General features: G+C 36.7%; 2 protein-coding genes and 1 pseudogene across 2 annotated transcripts; 1 reads left to right on the forward strand and 2 right to left on the reverse strand.

The window, feature by feature from the left end:
* Window positions 1-3,332: 3,332 nt before the first annotated feature.
* LOC130727404 (GTP-binding nuclear protein Ran1B) lies at window positions 3,333-5,788 on the reverse strand. The gene is made up of 8 exons (XM_057578530.1): window positions 5,632-5,788; window positions 5,465-5,534; window positions 5,320-5,376; window positions 5,100-5,217; window positions 4,388-4,477; window positions 4,106-4,285; window positions 3,926-4,003; window positions 3,333-3,665 (listed from the first exon to the last, which is right to left on the reverse strand). The coding sequence occupies exons 1-8, from the start codon at window positions 5,632-5,634 to the stop codon at window positions 3,596-3,598; spliced, it is 666 nt and encodes a 221-aa protein (XP_057434513.1). The 5' UTR covers window positions 5,635-5,788; the 3' UTR covers window positions 3,333-3,595.
* Window positions 5,789-6,862: 1,074 nt separating this feature from the next.
* LOC130732172 (cytochrome P450 89A2-like) lies at window positions 6,863-8,822 on the reverse strand. The gene is made up of 2 exons (XM_057584280.1): window positions 8,309-8,822; window positions 6,863-8,091 (listed from the first exon to the last, which is right to left on the reverse strand). The coding sequence occupies exons 1-2, from the start codon at window positions 8,781-8,783 to the stop codon at window positions 7,028-7,030; spliced, it is 1,539 nt and encodes a 512-aa protein (XP_057440263.1). The 5' UTR covers window positions 8,784-8,822; the 3' UTR covers window positions 6,863-7,027.
* Window positions 8,823-12,337: 3,515 nt separating this feature from the next.
* Window positions 12,338-14,513, forward strand: LOC130727405 (binding partner of ACD11 1-like; annotated as a pseudogene).
* The last annotated feature ends 231 nt before the right edge of the window (window positions 14,514-14,744 follow it).

Below are 14,744 nucleotides of genomic sequence, written 5' to 3' on the forward strand. Positions count from 1 at the left end.
TTTCATGGTTTACAAATAGGTTTTTTTTTCATGTTTTTTTTTTCACGGTAAAAGAAAATTTCAAATTTATGATTTCTTATATCTAAATTTAATTTTAAGCTTTTAATGCATAATTTTTTTTTGATAAACGTAACAAAAGTAACATAGATTTTGAGAAATTATAGGCTCTACAAAAGTGAGGTTGTTGCTAAATCTTACAAAGGGGCTCATTCCTTTCGAAACATAAGAAAAGTATATGAAGTTACATATGACACATTCAAGGACGCGTGCTATACGATGAGCTTACTTGAAGATGATAAAGAATACATCGATGAAGTAATAAAAGCTTTGCATCTCGGTACTGCAAAAAATCTTTTTTTATGGGGAGAGACTTAGATCAAACGGCAAGACGAAAACATTGACTAATTTGATGATTACGCCATACTATTACTATGATATGTTATTAGTATGCTAAATGAAAATGTCGTGGCGGCAATTGCCTCCGTCCTCTACCACATGAATTCGTCCTTGCCTATTACTATAGCGATGAATAATTGCTAAACTCAAAATAGGATTCTATGTGAATCATAGATGAAATATGATATATCATCTAAACTTAATAGAGACATATCCAACCATTGTCCCTTGTTATTGAGAAGTAGAATATGTGATTGGGGTCAAAAACCCTTCGGGTGATGAACTGTTGGCTCAAGGAACCAATATTTGAGGGTTTGTGAAGGAAGCATGGGAAGAGAAACAATTTTCAGGTTGGGGAGCATTTATCCTCAAGGAGAAATTGAAATATGTGAAAACAAGGCTGAAATGGTGGAATAAAGAAGTGTTTGGAGACCTCAAGAGCATAAGGAATGTGGCTGTACATAAATTAAATGATCTAGACAGGAAGGAGGAGGTTGATGGGTTGTCCATGGAGGAAATCCAAGAGAGGAGGACATTGCAGGAGGAATTCTGGTCAGTATTAAGGCTCCATGAATCTCTCCTATGCCAGAAGTCACGGTCAAAGTGGCTCAAGGAGGGTGATCAGAACACAAAATATTTCCATTCACTTATCAATTGGAGGAGACATTCAAACTCTATTGTGGGGCTAATGGTTGACGGAAATTGGGAGGAAGATCCACAAAAGATCAAAGCTGAGGCGAAGGACTATTTTGAGCGGCGGTTTACAGATACAAGGGGACCAGAACCATGTCTGGATGAGGTATCGTTTAGAGCAATAACAGATGTGGATAGTGAGATGTTGACAAGTCGCTTTGGGGCCGATGAAATAAAGGAGGCAATTTGGGAATGTGGGGGTGATAAAAGCCCGGGTCCTAACAGGTTTAACTTTAAATTCATTCAGAAATTTTGGGAGGTGATTAAAGGAGATTTCCACCAAGTGTTAGAAGATTTCTGGAATAGGGGAGTATGGCCCAAGGGAAGCAATGTATCTTTTATCGCACTAATTCCAAAGGAAAATGCTTATGAGGAGAGTGATACAGATTCGGATCCAGCTTTTGCCTCCATCTGGACTCTGTGTGCATCTTCAAATGTTAGAGCATTTGTGTGGAGACTACTCTTGGATCGTTTGCCTACAAGGGATAATTTGCGGAGAAGACACATATTAGGCGAAGATGATGATGCAAGGTGCCCCCTTTGTCAGCAAGCGTATGAGACAAGTGAGCATTTATTCTCATTATGCCCAGTAGCTACTCAACTGTGGAGCGCTTGTTTTGCTTGGCGTGGGATGCAATCAGTAATGCCAGCTTCTGTACGAGAGCACTTCCTCCAATTTCCAATGATTGGGCGGTCAAAGAAGCAACAAGGAGGGGAATGAGCTATTTGGATGTCCCTTGTTTGGACTGTGTGGATGCTGCGAAACAAAGTTGTCTTCCAGGGAGCAAATGAAGAGCTGGAAAATATTTTGGAATTGGTTCAAGTTAAGGCATGGCAGTGGGTGAAAGCAAAAGTGGATGGGTTTAGTTACTGGTGGTTTGAGTGGAGGTCCAATGCAAGTGCATGCGTGGACTTGTTATAATAGAATCAATGAATTATTTTGTGGTATATGAAGAATGTGGGGCAACCGTGCTTTTGGGATTGTTGTAGGAGGAATATTGCAGGGTCTGTTGCATGTGTTGCTATAGTCTTGGGTTACATGTTGCTATAGTCTTGGGGTGGAATGTTTTGTACTCCCTCCGGTCCTATTTATAAGCAACAAAAAAAAATTCACATAGTTTAAGAAATATAGTTAAACTAGATAAAATGCATTAAATTTGTCTTGAATCAAAATAAACTTTCAAAATTATCTTTTGTTATTAGTGTTAGAAAGTGGGAAAGCGAGAGAAAATTAATGAGACACATTTTACGAGTAAGAGTTAATAAGGCATCATTGGAAAAAAATTAATTAATATAGCTCAAACTTTCATTTGATTCTTATAAAAAGGACCAAAATTTTTCTTCTCTTTCATGCTTATAAATAGGACCGGAGGGTTAGGCATCCTTGGAGGTTACTCTTAGACTTAGAAAATATTTTACTCTTTTTCCTTGATAGGATTTTTCCCTATTAAGGTTTTAATGAGACATGTTTTCTTTGTCTTTCCTCCAAAGTTGGGTTTTAGGTTCTAGGTTTGTTCATGTTCTTACCTTTATTTCTTACCTCTATTTCTTTGTAAAATTCCTTCTTATTCTTGTATTGGGTTGAAGTACCCATTGAACTTCATTTCAATATATTTTGCCTTATAAAAAAAATTTAAACCTATTACTATAGTCTATAGCCATGAATGATCGGTTGAAAGCCAAATTAGACTTTTTACATTGTATTGATTCCATGTGAAACAATAAATTTGAGGCCTACCCTACAATAGCATATGAAAGAAAAGAAAAAAGTGCATATGAGAAAGAATTTAAAAATCTTATCAACAATTCACCGTGAGTTTCACACAAACAGTGGATAGTTTTTTCTTTGAAAAGTATTCACGCAAGGATTGAACTTCATCATTTTTTGAAAGAAACAATTAAATTTTGAATTGTATCATCGGAGGAGGAGGAATAGGTCTTTTTTTTATATTTTGGACAATGGAATAGGTCTTTCAGAGGACTAGCGAAGGTAAAAAAAAAGGCTTAAAGATTAAATTGGTCTGTGTTTGTAGTTAATTTTGATTTTATTTTCTCCTCGCTCCATATTGGACCGCATGTTCATCACATCCCAGCACAATGTCTGAGAATATTTTTCAGATACGTCATGTTTTAATCTCCAGTATTTAATATTTAACAGATGCTTAATGCTCCTCATCGTTAGGGAGATTATTACTCGCTCCATATTGTACCGCTTCCTTTATAGATACCAAAACGAAATCAAATAACCAACACAAATCACTTCAATAGACCCTTGTAAGTTGTAACACAGACGGTAAACATAAACAATGCCCACAGCTACATCCATGTGTTCTAACCATAAAGTGAGGCTTCCAATTTTAAGTAAAACATCTTATAAATGATTAAATTTCAGATACTCAAATCCACACCAAAAATGCCATAATACAACCCCACAACATAGTGTAGCTTAGCTTAGCTTAAGACAGAAGAAGCAACTCAGAAAGATGATCAACAGACACGCAGATTTTTAATCAAATGCATCATCATCATCATCAGGAAGGGGCTGACTAGCAGCCGCAGCAAGCTCAGCCTCATGCCTGCAAAATACACCAAAACATGAGTTTTAAGAGAAATAACAAGTGCAAGGACACAGTAACACTCCAAGATCACAATGAAACAATAATATATCACTCTATACACCCCCTACATCCATTTTCATTGTGACAATGATTTATATAAGACAACTTCAAATTTAAAACGGAACATTGAATTCCCACACACTACATGTTTTTGCCAAGTTGGCCGGGCATACAATTGTTAGAGATAGAGTTAATTAAGTTCATGACAGATATCTTACTGTTGTTGTGCAGCTAAATCAATTTGAACTTCAGGTGGAGCCAATGCAGGAGATTCAACAAAGTGCAAGTTAGGATCACTGCAAGATTGACACAAGAAGGTAAAACATCAATTAAAATACATTTAGTTCAATGTGCTTTTCAGATGTAAAAAGTAAAAACTCGCGGCACCTAATACATACCCTGCAAGTTTCCTGGCAAGATAAAGGAAAGGCTTCTCAAAGTTATAGTTACTCTTGGCTGAGATCTCATAGTACTGCAGATTCTTCTTCCTGTGGAAAGTAACCTGCTTTGCCTTCACCTGTCTGTTCTTCACATCAACCTTGTTGCCACAAAGAACAATGGGGATGTTCTCGCAGACCCTGAAAATCAGAAATTGAGAGTGACTCTAATGTTAGTATAAAAAACTTAGTGCAGAATAGTTAGAGAAAAAAACAGGTTCAAAAGGTTGCATATATACTAACCGGCAAAGATCACGGTGCCAGGTAGGGACATTCTTGTATGTCAGTCGGGCAGTAACATCAAACATTATAATGGCGCATTGCCCATGGATACTGCAGAACAAAATTCCATGTTAAAAACAGGAAGTGAACAAATGCTAAATCAAAACATGAATCGGATTAATATCCTCACATAAGTCAAAGCTTAAACAATCATTTCCAGTGCAAAAACTTGAGTTCACTCTATAGCAGAGTGTTAGAACTCCTACAAAATCACACAGCATTTCAGCATTTTGTAGGGGAGCAAAAACTGCAAACCCGGTTATGGACATGCAAAACTATTCTAACAAGAAAACCTAGGCCTCATAGCCAATGAATAGCAACAACAATTGAACAAAAACTACAATTAACACCAGCGTAGAGGGTGGCGAGAATGTAAAACAACTATCAGGTCTTCTTCATATAAAATATAGACAGATAAACACAAAGCAAACAGAAGAACCCTTCAAAATTTATTCCCATGCTTAAATTTAAAAACAAAAATTTAAGCTATCACTTATCAGCATTAGGTGAAAACCATCAAGCTAGCCATGCATAAATAAACATTAAAACAACAGAGGAAATTTCCAATTGATAGTCACACAAGAAATATGAACACACAAAATTTGACCACACAATCAGAGAGCAAAGTAACTAGGGTTTTGTCATACTATATAGGTAGGAAAAGAGGACTCACTAGTAACCATCTCTGAGACCCCCAAACTTCTCTTGTCCAGCAGTATCCCAGCAGTAGAATCGGATCTTGCCACAGTTTGTGAAGAAATCCAAAGGATGGACCTCCACACCAATGGTAGCTGTTCCAAATCAAATCAAAAAACACGAATCAGTCAATCGCAAACGAAGATACAGATGAACACAAGCATGTCGTGAACTGAAACTAAATAAATCACACATACGTTCATATTTCTTCTCGAATTCACCGGTAAGATGCCTCTTCACGAAGGTTGTCTTTCCTGCAAATTTTGGGCAGAAAAAAGTAAAACCCTAAATCGCAGCATTTTGAAGGAGAGAAAGATCGGAAGAGAAGGTGAGGTGAGTAACCTGTGCCACCATCACCGACGATGACGAGCTTGAAATTAGGGTAATCAACGGTTTGCTGATTCGGAAGAGCCTGGTGGTAATCGAATCAAATCAAATCACATCAGTAACAGCAAGATTGATTGAAACAGTAACAAACAGAGAAACAGAGAGCGAGAGAGAGTGTGTACCATGGGTAGAGCGGTGTTGATCGGAGAGGAGAATGAGTGTGTGTGTGTGTGTGTGTGTGTGAAGGATACAGCAACGAGCGAGGGTTTATATTTGGAGGGTTTTCGAGTTTCCTAGCGTCACCTGAACGCGGCTTTCTACACCCTTCGATTAAATAACACAGATTCAATCTCAAATCATTTTATTTTTTTGGTCAAGGAATCACTATCACTATTCATGCGACTGCAACTGCAATTGGGCCCAACCTTTTTCTTCTTTTGGCCCAACAAAGCTATTTATTCTGGAAACTGAAAATTGATTCAATAAATCACTTTTGACTAAAAGTTATTATAAATTAGATTTTGTACCATGATAAATTACGAGAAAATAAGTTAGTGATGTGATTTCTTCAGCGCAACACAAATGTGATTTCACGTATATTAAAATATCAACCGAAAAAAACTAAATTTTTTCACATTGAGTTTAATGTGGAACGAAGAAGAATGATTTTGACACGTTGGTTTCAACGTGGATTCTCGTTGTGTTCAACAGAAATTCAAACGGACACTTATATTTCTGTCAATCTAAAAGATATTAGGTCCTGTAATGTCTTGGACAACTCGAATGTTTCACAACTAAGTAAGTACCATGTTGGTCAGTCAAGGTGGTCAAATTTGAGACTATCCTAGTCTAACCATCAGTCGAGTGGAATCAAGCTGTCACATTTATAAGACAATTGCAAGGTTGCTTAAGGGTAGCCTCATCTTGGAAGTCATACTCAAAGACTTCATTTAGGCTTTGTGTCTCGAATATGTCTCTTACCATGCACATAAGTACCCGTTTGAACATTTATTTACATATGCATTACTTATTTTGCTAACTAATTGTTCTTTTATGACTAAGTTTCTTTCTATATGCTCTCATATTGACTTGAGCACCAGAGTGTCTTTGGATGTACTTCTTTCCGCCGTATCAACATCACACTATCATGTCAGAAGATTCATCCAGAACCGTGCACCACTACTGAAGATCAAGAGTATCCACTAACTCATTACTCATTTTGAAATTAAACACCCATCATCTTCTTCGTACACTAACTCCATGCAAGTAGTGAAACCAAACATCTATTATCAATGATTCTTTTCACTTATTCCCATTAACATCTATGAATTTCAATAACTTTTTGTATACTATGTGTTTTATCTGTCCAAACCACTAAATTGAAACTTTCCATTTTAAAATTAACATCAAGTCCACAAGTTTTCATCTAATTTAAAAATACATAACTAAACAATTCATGTTTGATTTTCTATAAAGAATGTGTAATACATAACTAAATACATACATGCATACACATATTTGTGGCTCTCATGAAAAAAACTGTACAAAACAAATCAGAAATGATTAAATGAACGAGGCCTATAACCTAGGAGAAATCAGAGCTTGTAATGGATGTTTCATGACCATTGTAAACTCCTGTCTTTCTGACATATCAACATCACCTCCAAGTGAAGAAGCCTTCCATTCAAAATTCCATATTAAATTTGCCACAAAGTACTCCAAATGCAGCATTGCCAAGTTATAAGCTGGACAAATCCTCCTCCCTGCACCAAATGGCATAATCTTTATCTCTTTAATCCCACTAATATCAAACAATCCCTTCTGATCATCATCACTCAAAAATCTCTCTGGCTTGAACTCAATAGCATCCTCCCACACCTTCGGATCCCTCCCCATCTCCGCCACCAAAAAATTCACTGTCCCCTTTCTTGGCACCAAGAAACCATTCAAAACAACATCCTCAGTTACCCGATGTGGGATTGCAAAGTGTGAGGGAGGGTGAAGCCTCAGAACTTCTAAAATCACAGCCTTCAAATATGGCAACTTCACCAAATCTTCCTCTGTCACTTCCCTTTTTCCTCTTTCACCTACAACCCCTTCAATCTCCTCAACAACCCTTTCTTGCACATGAGAGTGTTTCACCAAATTCGCCATCACCCACTCCATTGCTGTTGAAGTTGTATCTGTTCCAGCATTGAGAAACTCTGAACATAGACTCAAAATTTCACCTTCATTCAGCTTGCGTTTCTCCTCAGGTAATTGAAAATCTAACAAAGTATCCACATAGCAACCAACAAATTCATCATCATCATCATCATCAGTGTCATTGTCCTTCATGTTTCTACTGACTCTGTCTTCGAAACTCTGTTTTCTTGCTTCAATTAATTCAGACAAAACATCTTTCTGGGCCTTCCGAAGGTGCAACAGCTCCTGCCAGCGTTTTCGGAACAAGACGCGAGCAACCATTGATGGAAAGAAATTGAGTAGATTGAATCTGCCAGTGTTGACAATCAAACTACGCTGGATGGACTCGATGTGTCTAATGTAATGCTCATCAACTCTTTCACCGAAACACATGAACACCAGCAAGCTGAACATGGCATGTTGCACATGGTCCATGACTTTAATGGGATGACATGATTCTGCATCCAGGGCCGGTCCAACACCAAATGAGGCTTAAAGCGAATTTTAATTTTGGGGGCCTTGAAACATGTTTGATCTAATATAAAATTTTGTTAATTTTAATTTTGAGGGCCTTTTTTACTTAATAAAAATAAAATTGGAGGCCTTTTTTACTTAAGAAAAAACAAAAAAAATTGGAGGCCTAAAGCCCTTGCTTGGGTGGCTTTACCCTTGGGCCGGCCCTGTCTGCATCCGATTTCAACCTATTCAGAAGATTATTCAGGACCCGCTTGCGGGTGCTAGAGAAGGATTTGGATCGTGATGGGTGAAGCAAGGAGGTGAGGTTGCGGCGGAGGACACGCCAATTTGGGCCATAGAAGGAGGAGGCGATGTTAAATTGTTCATTGTTAGAAAGGTATTTGGGGCGGTCGGCGAAGATTGTTCCTTTCTGAATTAAGGCTTGGTGGGCAAGGGAGGGATCAACTATGAAAATATGTGGACCATTCCAGAAGTTGAATGTGATTATAGGACCATGTTTTGCATGGAGGTTTAGAAGAATTGTCTCTAGTTCTGAAAATGATTTTCGTAGCAAGAGAATGTTGGAGATGAAGGGAATGTGGAAAGGCCCAGGAGGGAGGGGATGTGAGTGGAAAGCTCTCATTATGAGCATCAAAAGACAGAGAAAGGCAAGGACAATGAGCCAGAACTCCATGTGTTTAGTCTTGGATGTTTATCTAATGGTTGCAATTGATGTTGATCTTTGTGAAATGTGAATGACTAGTGAGTTACCTTTGTGTTTATATACATTTTGTGAATCTTCAATACTCCAAATTCATTTTAAATTTCAACTTAATTATTTCCCTCATCTATAAACATTGACTAGATTTTGATGAATACGATTGATTGACATGCAAGAAAATTGCCCATTTTGGTAGCATGGGGCAAAATGTGTTTGCTCCTTCTTGCTTTAATTAGTAGTTTTAGTATTTATCTTAGAGTGAAAGGCTTGCATAGACAGAACTCAATACGTCATTGGTGGTTACAAACCAGTTAAAAATTGACACTACATTAAAATAAGAATTAAAAAGTAATTACAAGCCATCATGTCTTGCAAACCATGTCACGTAAGCGTAAGTACCTCTTCTTTCTTGTTTGAGCTCTTTCCATTTGCAATTTGCACACATTTTACTCCTTACGTCTTCTCCTCTAGCATCCCTGGGTTCTTGTAAATTAAGCAAACCAATTTTAGCAAACAACTCTGTTTTCCGTGAAAGAGATTACTCCATCTTGGTCGGCCATCTCGATTGACTTTGTTGGCGCAACAAAGCTACACGGACACAACAAGGGTGCATCAGAGTCCAGTATTGGCATTTTAGGGTGTACGGCGAAAATGCTAAAGTGATTTTTTTACAAGAATCTTATTATATAAATTATCAATTTTTATATTAATCTTCTAGTTTTATAATCATTTTCTCTTCAAAGAATAAGAATAAAAAAATAATATGAAATATAGATAGAATAGTACTAAATAAAAAATTATGAATAGAACCTAGAATAAAAGAAAAGAAATAATGAGAGATTTGCAACCCTTAGATATCAAGGTAAGGTAAAAAAAAATTAACAGTTATCAGTAAACACAAATTATTTTTTCAATTTTAGGAGTGTAAAAATAATATATATTTTATAAATTAGTTTTTTAATAGATGTAAATTTGTTAATACAAAACACTACTAATAATAACTGTCAAAGTTGCACTTCTCGCTTCTCATGTTACATGGGTCATGTTGTAATTAATATGACATTATTTCTCCAAACTTAAGGTTGTGTTTGGATGAGGGATTGTAGAAATTCAAGGGATTTTGAATGCTAGGGATTCAATTGAATTCCCTTGAATTTCAAATTTTATTGTTTGGATAAAATGGTGAAATTTCCTCAATTGTAAAATTCTTTGTTTGGGTAATATAATTGAATTTCCTTTTTTTTCATCTTAATATAATCGGCCGAAAACCCGAAAGTCGGCCGAAAACCCTAAAAATCAGCCCAACTCTCAAAAATCAACCAAACCTTAAAAGTCGACACAAAACCCTAAAAGTGGCCGAAAAAGCGAAAGTCGGCCGAAAACCCAAAAATCGGTCCAAAACTCAAAAATCGGCCCAAAACCCAAAAAATCGGCCCGACTCTCAAATATCGGCCGAAAACTCAGAAGTCGGCCGAAAACCCTAAAAATTGACCCGACACTAAAAAATTGATCGAAAACCCAAAATCGGCCCATAACCCTAAAAAGCAACCCGACTCTCAAAAGTCGACCGAAAACCCAAAAAATCGACCGGAAACTCAAAAGTCGGCACAAAACCCTAAAAATCGGCACGACACTAAAAAATTAACCGAAAAACCCAAAACCCAACGACCGATTTTGAGTTTTCAGCCGAATTTCGAGTTTTCGGCTGATTTTTGAGTTTTTGGCTGATTTTAGAGTTTTGGGTTGATTTTTGAGTTTGGGGCCGTCATTCACGTTTTCGGCCGATTTTTAGGGTTTTGTGCCGACTTTCGAGTTGTCGGCCGATTTTTTAGAGTCGGGCCCATTCTTAGGGTTTTGGGCCGACTTTCACGTTTTCGCCCGATTTTTAGGATTACCTGCCGATTTTTAGGCTTTTGTGCCCTTTTATTTTTGTTTTCGGCCGACTTTCGAGTTTTCGGCCCATTTTTAGTTTTCGGCCCATTTTTAGGATTATTGGCTGATTTTTAGGGTTTTGTGCCAATTTTTGAGTTTTCGGTCGACTTTCGAGTTTTCGGCTGATTTTATGGTTTTGGGTCGATTTTTGAGTTTCGGGCCGACTTTCACGTTTTCAGTCAATTCTTAGGGTTATTGGCCAATTTTTAGGGTTTTGTGCCGACTTTCGAGTTTTCGACCGATTTTTGAGAGTCGTGCCGATTTTTAGGGTTTTGCACCAACTTTCAGATTTTCTGCCCATTTTTGAGTGTCGGGCCAATTTTTTGTGTTTTGAGCCGATTTTTGAGTTTTTGGCCGACTTTCGAGTTTATGGCCGATTTTAGGGTTTTGAGCCGAGATTAATTTTTTTGACTGAATTTAGATAGGGTTAAGGTAGAGATGAAGAATTTGAAATTCCTTCCTATTTTGAGGTGATTTCAATTACCCTAAATCCTATTGAGTAAAATACCTCATTTAATTACTAGTACTTTGAGAATTCCCCACATTAGATATCCAAACAGGGTATTTTAATTGAAGGGATTTCAAATACCCTCTAGAATTACATTCCCCTCAAATATTCCCTCATCCAAACACAACCTAATTGTATACAAAATATATATACTAAATTTTTGGGGCCTTAGGCCATACACAGCCCTGAGTGCATGTACGTGAGGACATTTTGACAGTAGTCGATGAGAGAGAAAATATGAAAAGAAGAAGTTAGAGTATTGCAAAATGAGCAAAGTGTTGTTCAAATAAAGATTGCTCCTAAATTTGTGGACTCTGAGTTTGCTATCACTGTCTTTACAAGTCTCTAGGAAGCCATGTAAATGGTCTTTTGAGTGTAAGGATGACCTTGGGCAGCCTTGCGGTTTAGCTCGGACGAGACGTTTTGTAACAAAGTCATATAATCTACCCGTATATATGATACTTACTTAATTGTGAGACATTTTGGGTTGACTGAGGTACTATTGAGATTTTTAGACGTGGCCCTAAGTTGACGGTTTGATATGGAATAACGTTGCTTTCACACCCCTTTCTCGGGTGGAAAGAGGTGAAAAGAGAAGATAGATAGGAAGAAAAGAAAAAGTAAGAAAGAGAAAGTATGAGATGTGATATATGATAAGATTAGAGAAATAAAAATAAAAATGAGTGAAAATGAGGTGTGTATATATCACTATTTTTTTTAAAGGTATATATCATTATTGATGACTTCCGGCCATCGATATTTGTTCGGAAGGTGTTCTTTATCATGGTAAAAAAACCCTGAAAATTGTGGTCCTTATATTGCAACGGCTTTGGAAAGTATTGTGGCGATTTTCTTGTTCTATAATAGTGATTTTAACTTTTAACCCCACAATTTAATTTATTTGTGGTTCCGTTTGGAAAAACAACTTAATTAAGCACTTATGGTCATAAACGTTTATGACATAAGTGCTTATTTATAAGCTATTTTAAAAAATTTATTGAAATAAATTAAAAATTAGCTATATATAAGTATAAACTTTTTTTCATAAGTTATCATGAGTAGCTTATGAAAATAAGCTCAAAATCACTATGGTACTGTCAAACATTGGCATAAACGCTTATTCCAAACATGACACTACCTCACCTGCACTACTACCACCACCACCACCAAGCCCTCGTTCTTCCGATCCGATCCCAACAGCAATGTCTGCGGCGTATTCACCCTCAACTCGATGCTGCCGCCCGTCGGAACAAGCTCTTCTTCTCTGACTTTGAAAAACCCGAATCCAATCTGATCCTGATTCGCTTTCCATGTCGTCAGGGTTGCTGAAGTTCGGAACTGGAAGAGGAATAGCGGTGATTGGGCGCATAGGAGCAAACGTGAAGCTGCAATTGTATGTTCTAACACTAAATTTAATCACTTATTTTGTTTTACTTCTATTTTTCCAGCTTAATTGTATTGAATTTTAGTTAGGGATTGTGTTTTCTCTATGAATTTATGTGGTATTTGCCAAAGATTAGAAATCATCTCTAATAGTGACAGTGTTTGCAACAGAATTTGGTTTCCTCTATGTTTTATATTCAACATGCTGAGAAGCACAGGTAGAAATTGTTGACAATGTTACAATTTTTGAATAGTGCTCAACTGCTCATGGTAGACTTGAATAACTTTGTTGTCTAATAAGTTACTTGATATTGCCATGGCAAGGTACCAGATACTGAGATGTGTTTAAACTTGCACATCTTGCTATATATGTGGTTTTAAAATATCACTTGTATATTACTATGGGGTAACTAAATTTCTGAAGGAGATATGTTTCACTTAATGCAGCTTGCTTCAAAGAAAAGGGAAGAAAATGACTCATAGAGTCCTAGTGAGTGATGCGTACCCACAGTCAGGTGCGAGTTAGATGAACTTGAATCCTAGAAGGAAACTATCAGATTGAAATCCTCAAGAATCCATATGTTATTTTATAGCTTCATTTAAGTAGATTGCAAGTGTTGAGAAATTCACTTAATTTTTGAGTGTATTAGGCTTTATGCTAGCATTTTAATTTTGAAGAAAAGAACAGATCACTTGCACTTAGAATTACAAATAGCAAAGCCTAACCTTTTTTCACAGAAAATCTATATTTCTTATGGGTATCCGTTTGGATGTCTTATTGATAGAGTCAATTCCATACCCTTTCTCACTTGTAGTCTTTGGACATGATCACATTTTGATATTGATATAGAGTTGGGAACTTATTCATCCTATATATGCCATTTCGCTTTGTGGTTTGTGAAAGTGAAACTTCTGTTGTCTTTTTATTAGGGAGCCATAATAATACACCAGATTGTGAGTGTAACTCCAACTGAGAACTATGTACCAAATCGTGAGATGCTGGTAACTATACCAATAACTCTTCTATTAATGTGCACATATTGATGTGAAATTCGAAACTTATCAAAATCGACTTGTGCAGGAAGTAAGGGTGGTGGAAGATGCTATGAGTGTTGCTTCTGAACATGTCTCGTTGAATATTGAGGTAAATACCAAAATCATAATATAAGGTTTTAAATCTTGATTTTTTCCTGATGAGCTATTCTTCATGGGCATATGGAATAGGCTTAAAAAGTATTGAAGTTATTTTACTATAAGGGCTTTATTGGTACATTTGAGTGCGTTTTAAACATACCAGATTAATTTGACATTGCGATTCTGACAACTTTCAAAGAAGATAGTCCAATGATTATATCTTTATGTTATGTCAGTAAAAATGTAACTAATTATTGGCATTTTCACATTGGATTTGGCCTGCATTATTTTATTTCATAGCTTGGCAATAATTACTAGAACTCTTCCCGAGTTCCCGCTGTGTTGTTATGAGCCATATTGCATCTCTTTCAGGAGGAGAAACCCAGCTCCGTCAATGGAAGAATGTATCTTAGTAGAGCATAAGTCGCAGTTAGTAGTATGCTGGCAAAATGTTCCGCAATAAGGCAAGATGCTGTAAACAAAGCTAAAGCATTTGATGAGAAGCATCAGTTGACTTCTAATGCATATGCAAAGGTTTGGTAGAATATGATACTTATGTGCATTGCAGCCTCTGCACTTTTGACAAGAGAGTTGGATTGACCGAGAAATTGACAGTTGGCCTTTCTATAATGAATGAGAAGGTGAAGTCTGGATCAGAGGCTTCATGTTTTTCATCAAACAATGGCAGCAATTTTTGATGCTGAAAGGAAGTTGAATGATACTGTATCAGCTGTCAAAACAAGCAGGTATGGTAGAATATGATGCTAATGTCCATTGCAGCCTCTGAACTTTGTGTTCTATATTAAATTGTCATGATTTTGTAGGAGGACTAGGATCCCTTAGGGAAATATGAAGTATTAAGAAAAAGGAAATTTAGATGTTTGTAGAGAAATGACATAAAATACATGATGCTCTTTAGATAAAGAGAAATGCTACCAACACACTTTTTTAATCACACTTAGACGTGGTTGACTTGA

This window comes from Lotus japonicus, chromosome 1, assembly GCF_012489685.1.
Source record: "Lotus japonicus ecotype B-129 chromosome 1, LjGifu_v1.2".
In the NCBI taxonomy this organism is placed as follows: domain Eukaryota; kingdom Viridiplantae; phylum Streptophyta; class Magnoliopsida; order Fabales; family Fabaceae; genus Lotus; species Lotus japonicus.

Excerpts from the sequence above, each read along its gene's own strand:
- LOC130727404 (XM_057578530.1), bottom strand. Across the intron at positions 4,478-5,099 it reads GGTCTCAGAGATGGTTACTA|TATCCATGGGCAATGCGCCA; the intron begins GTGAGTCCTCTT and ends TTTGTTCTGCAG. Across the intron at positions 3,666-3,925 it reads GATTTAGCTGCACAACAACA|GCATGAGGCTGAGCTTGCTG; the intron begins GTAAGATATCTG and ends TGTATTTTGCAG.
- LOC130732172 (XM_057584280.1), bottom strand. The coding sequence starts at position 8,783 with ATGGAGTTCTGGCTCATTGTCCTTGCCTTTCTCTGTCTTTTGATGCTC. Across the intron at positions 8,092-8,308 it reads ATCGGATGCAGACAGGGCCG|AATCATGTCATCCCATTAAA; the intron begins GCCCAAGGGTAA and ends CCCTGGATGCAG.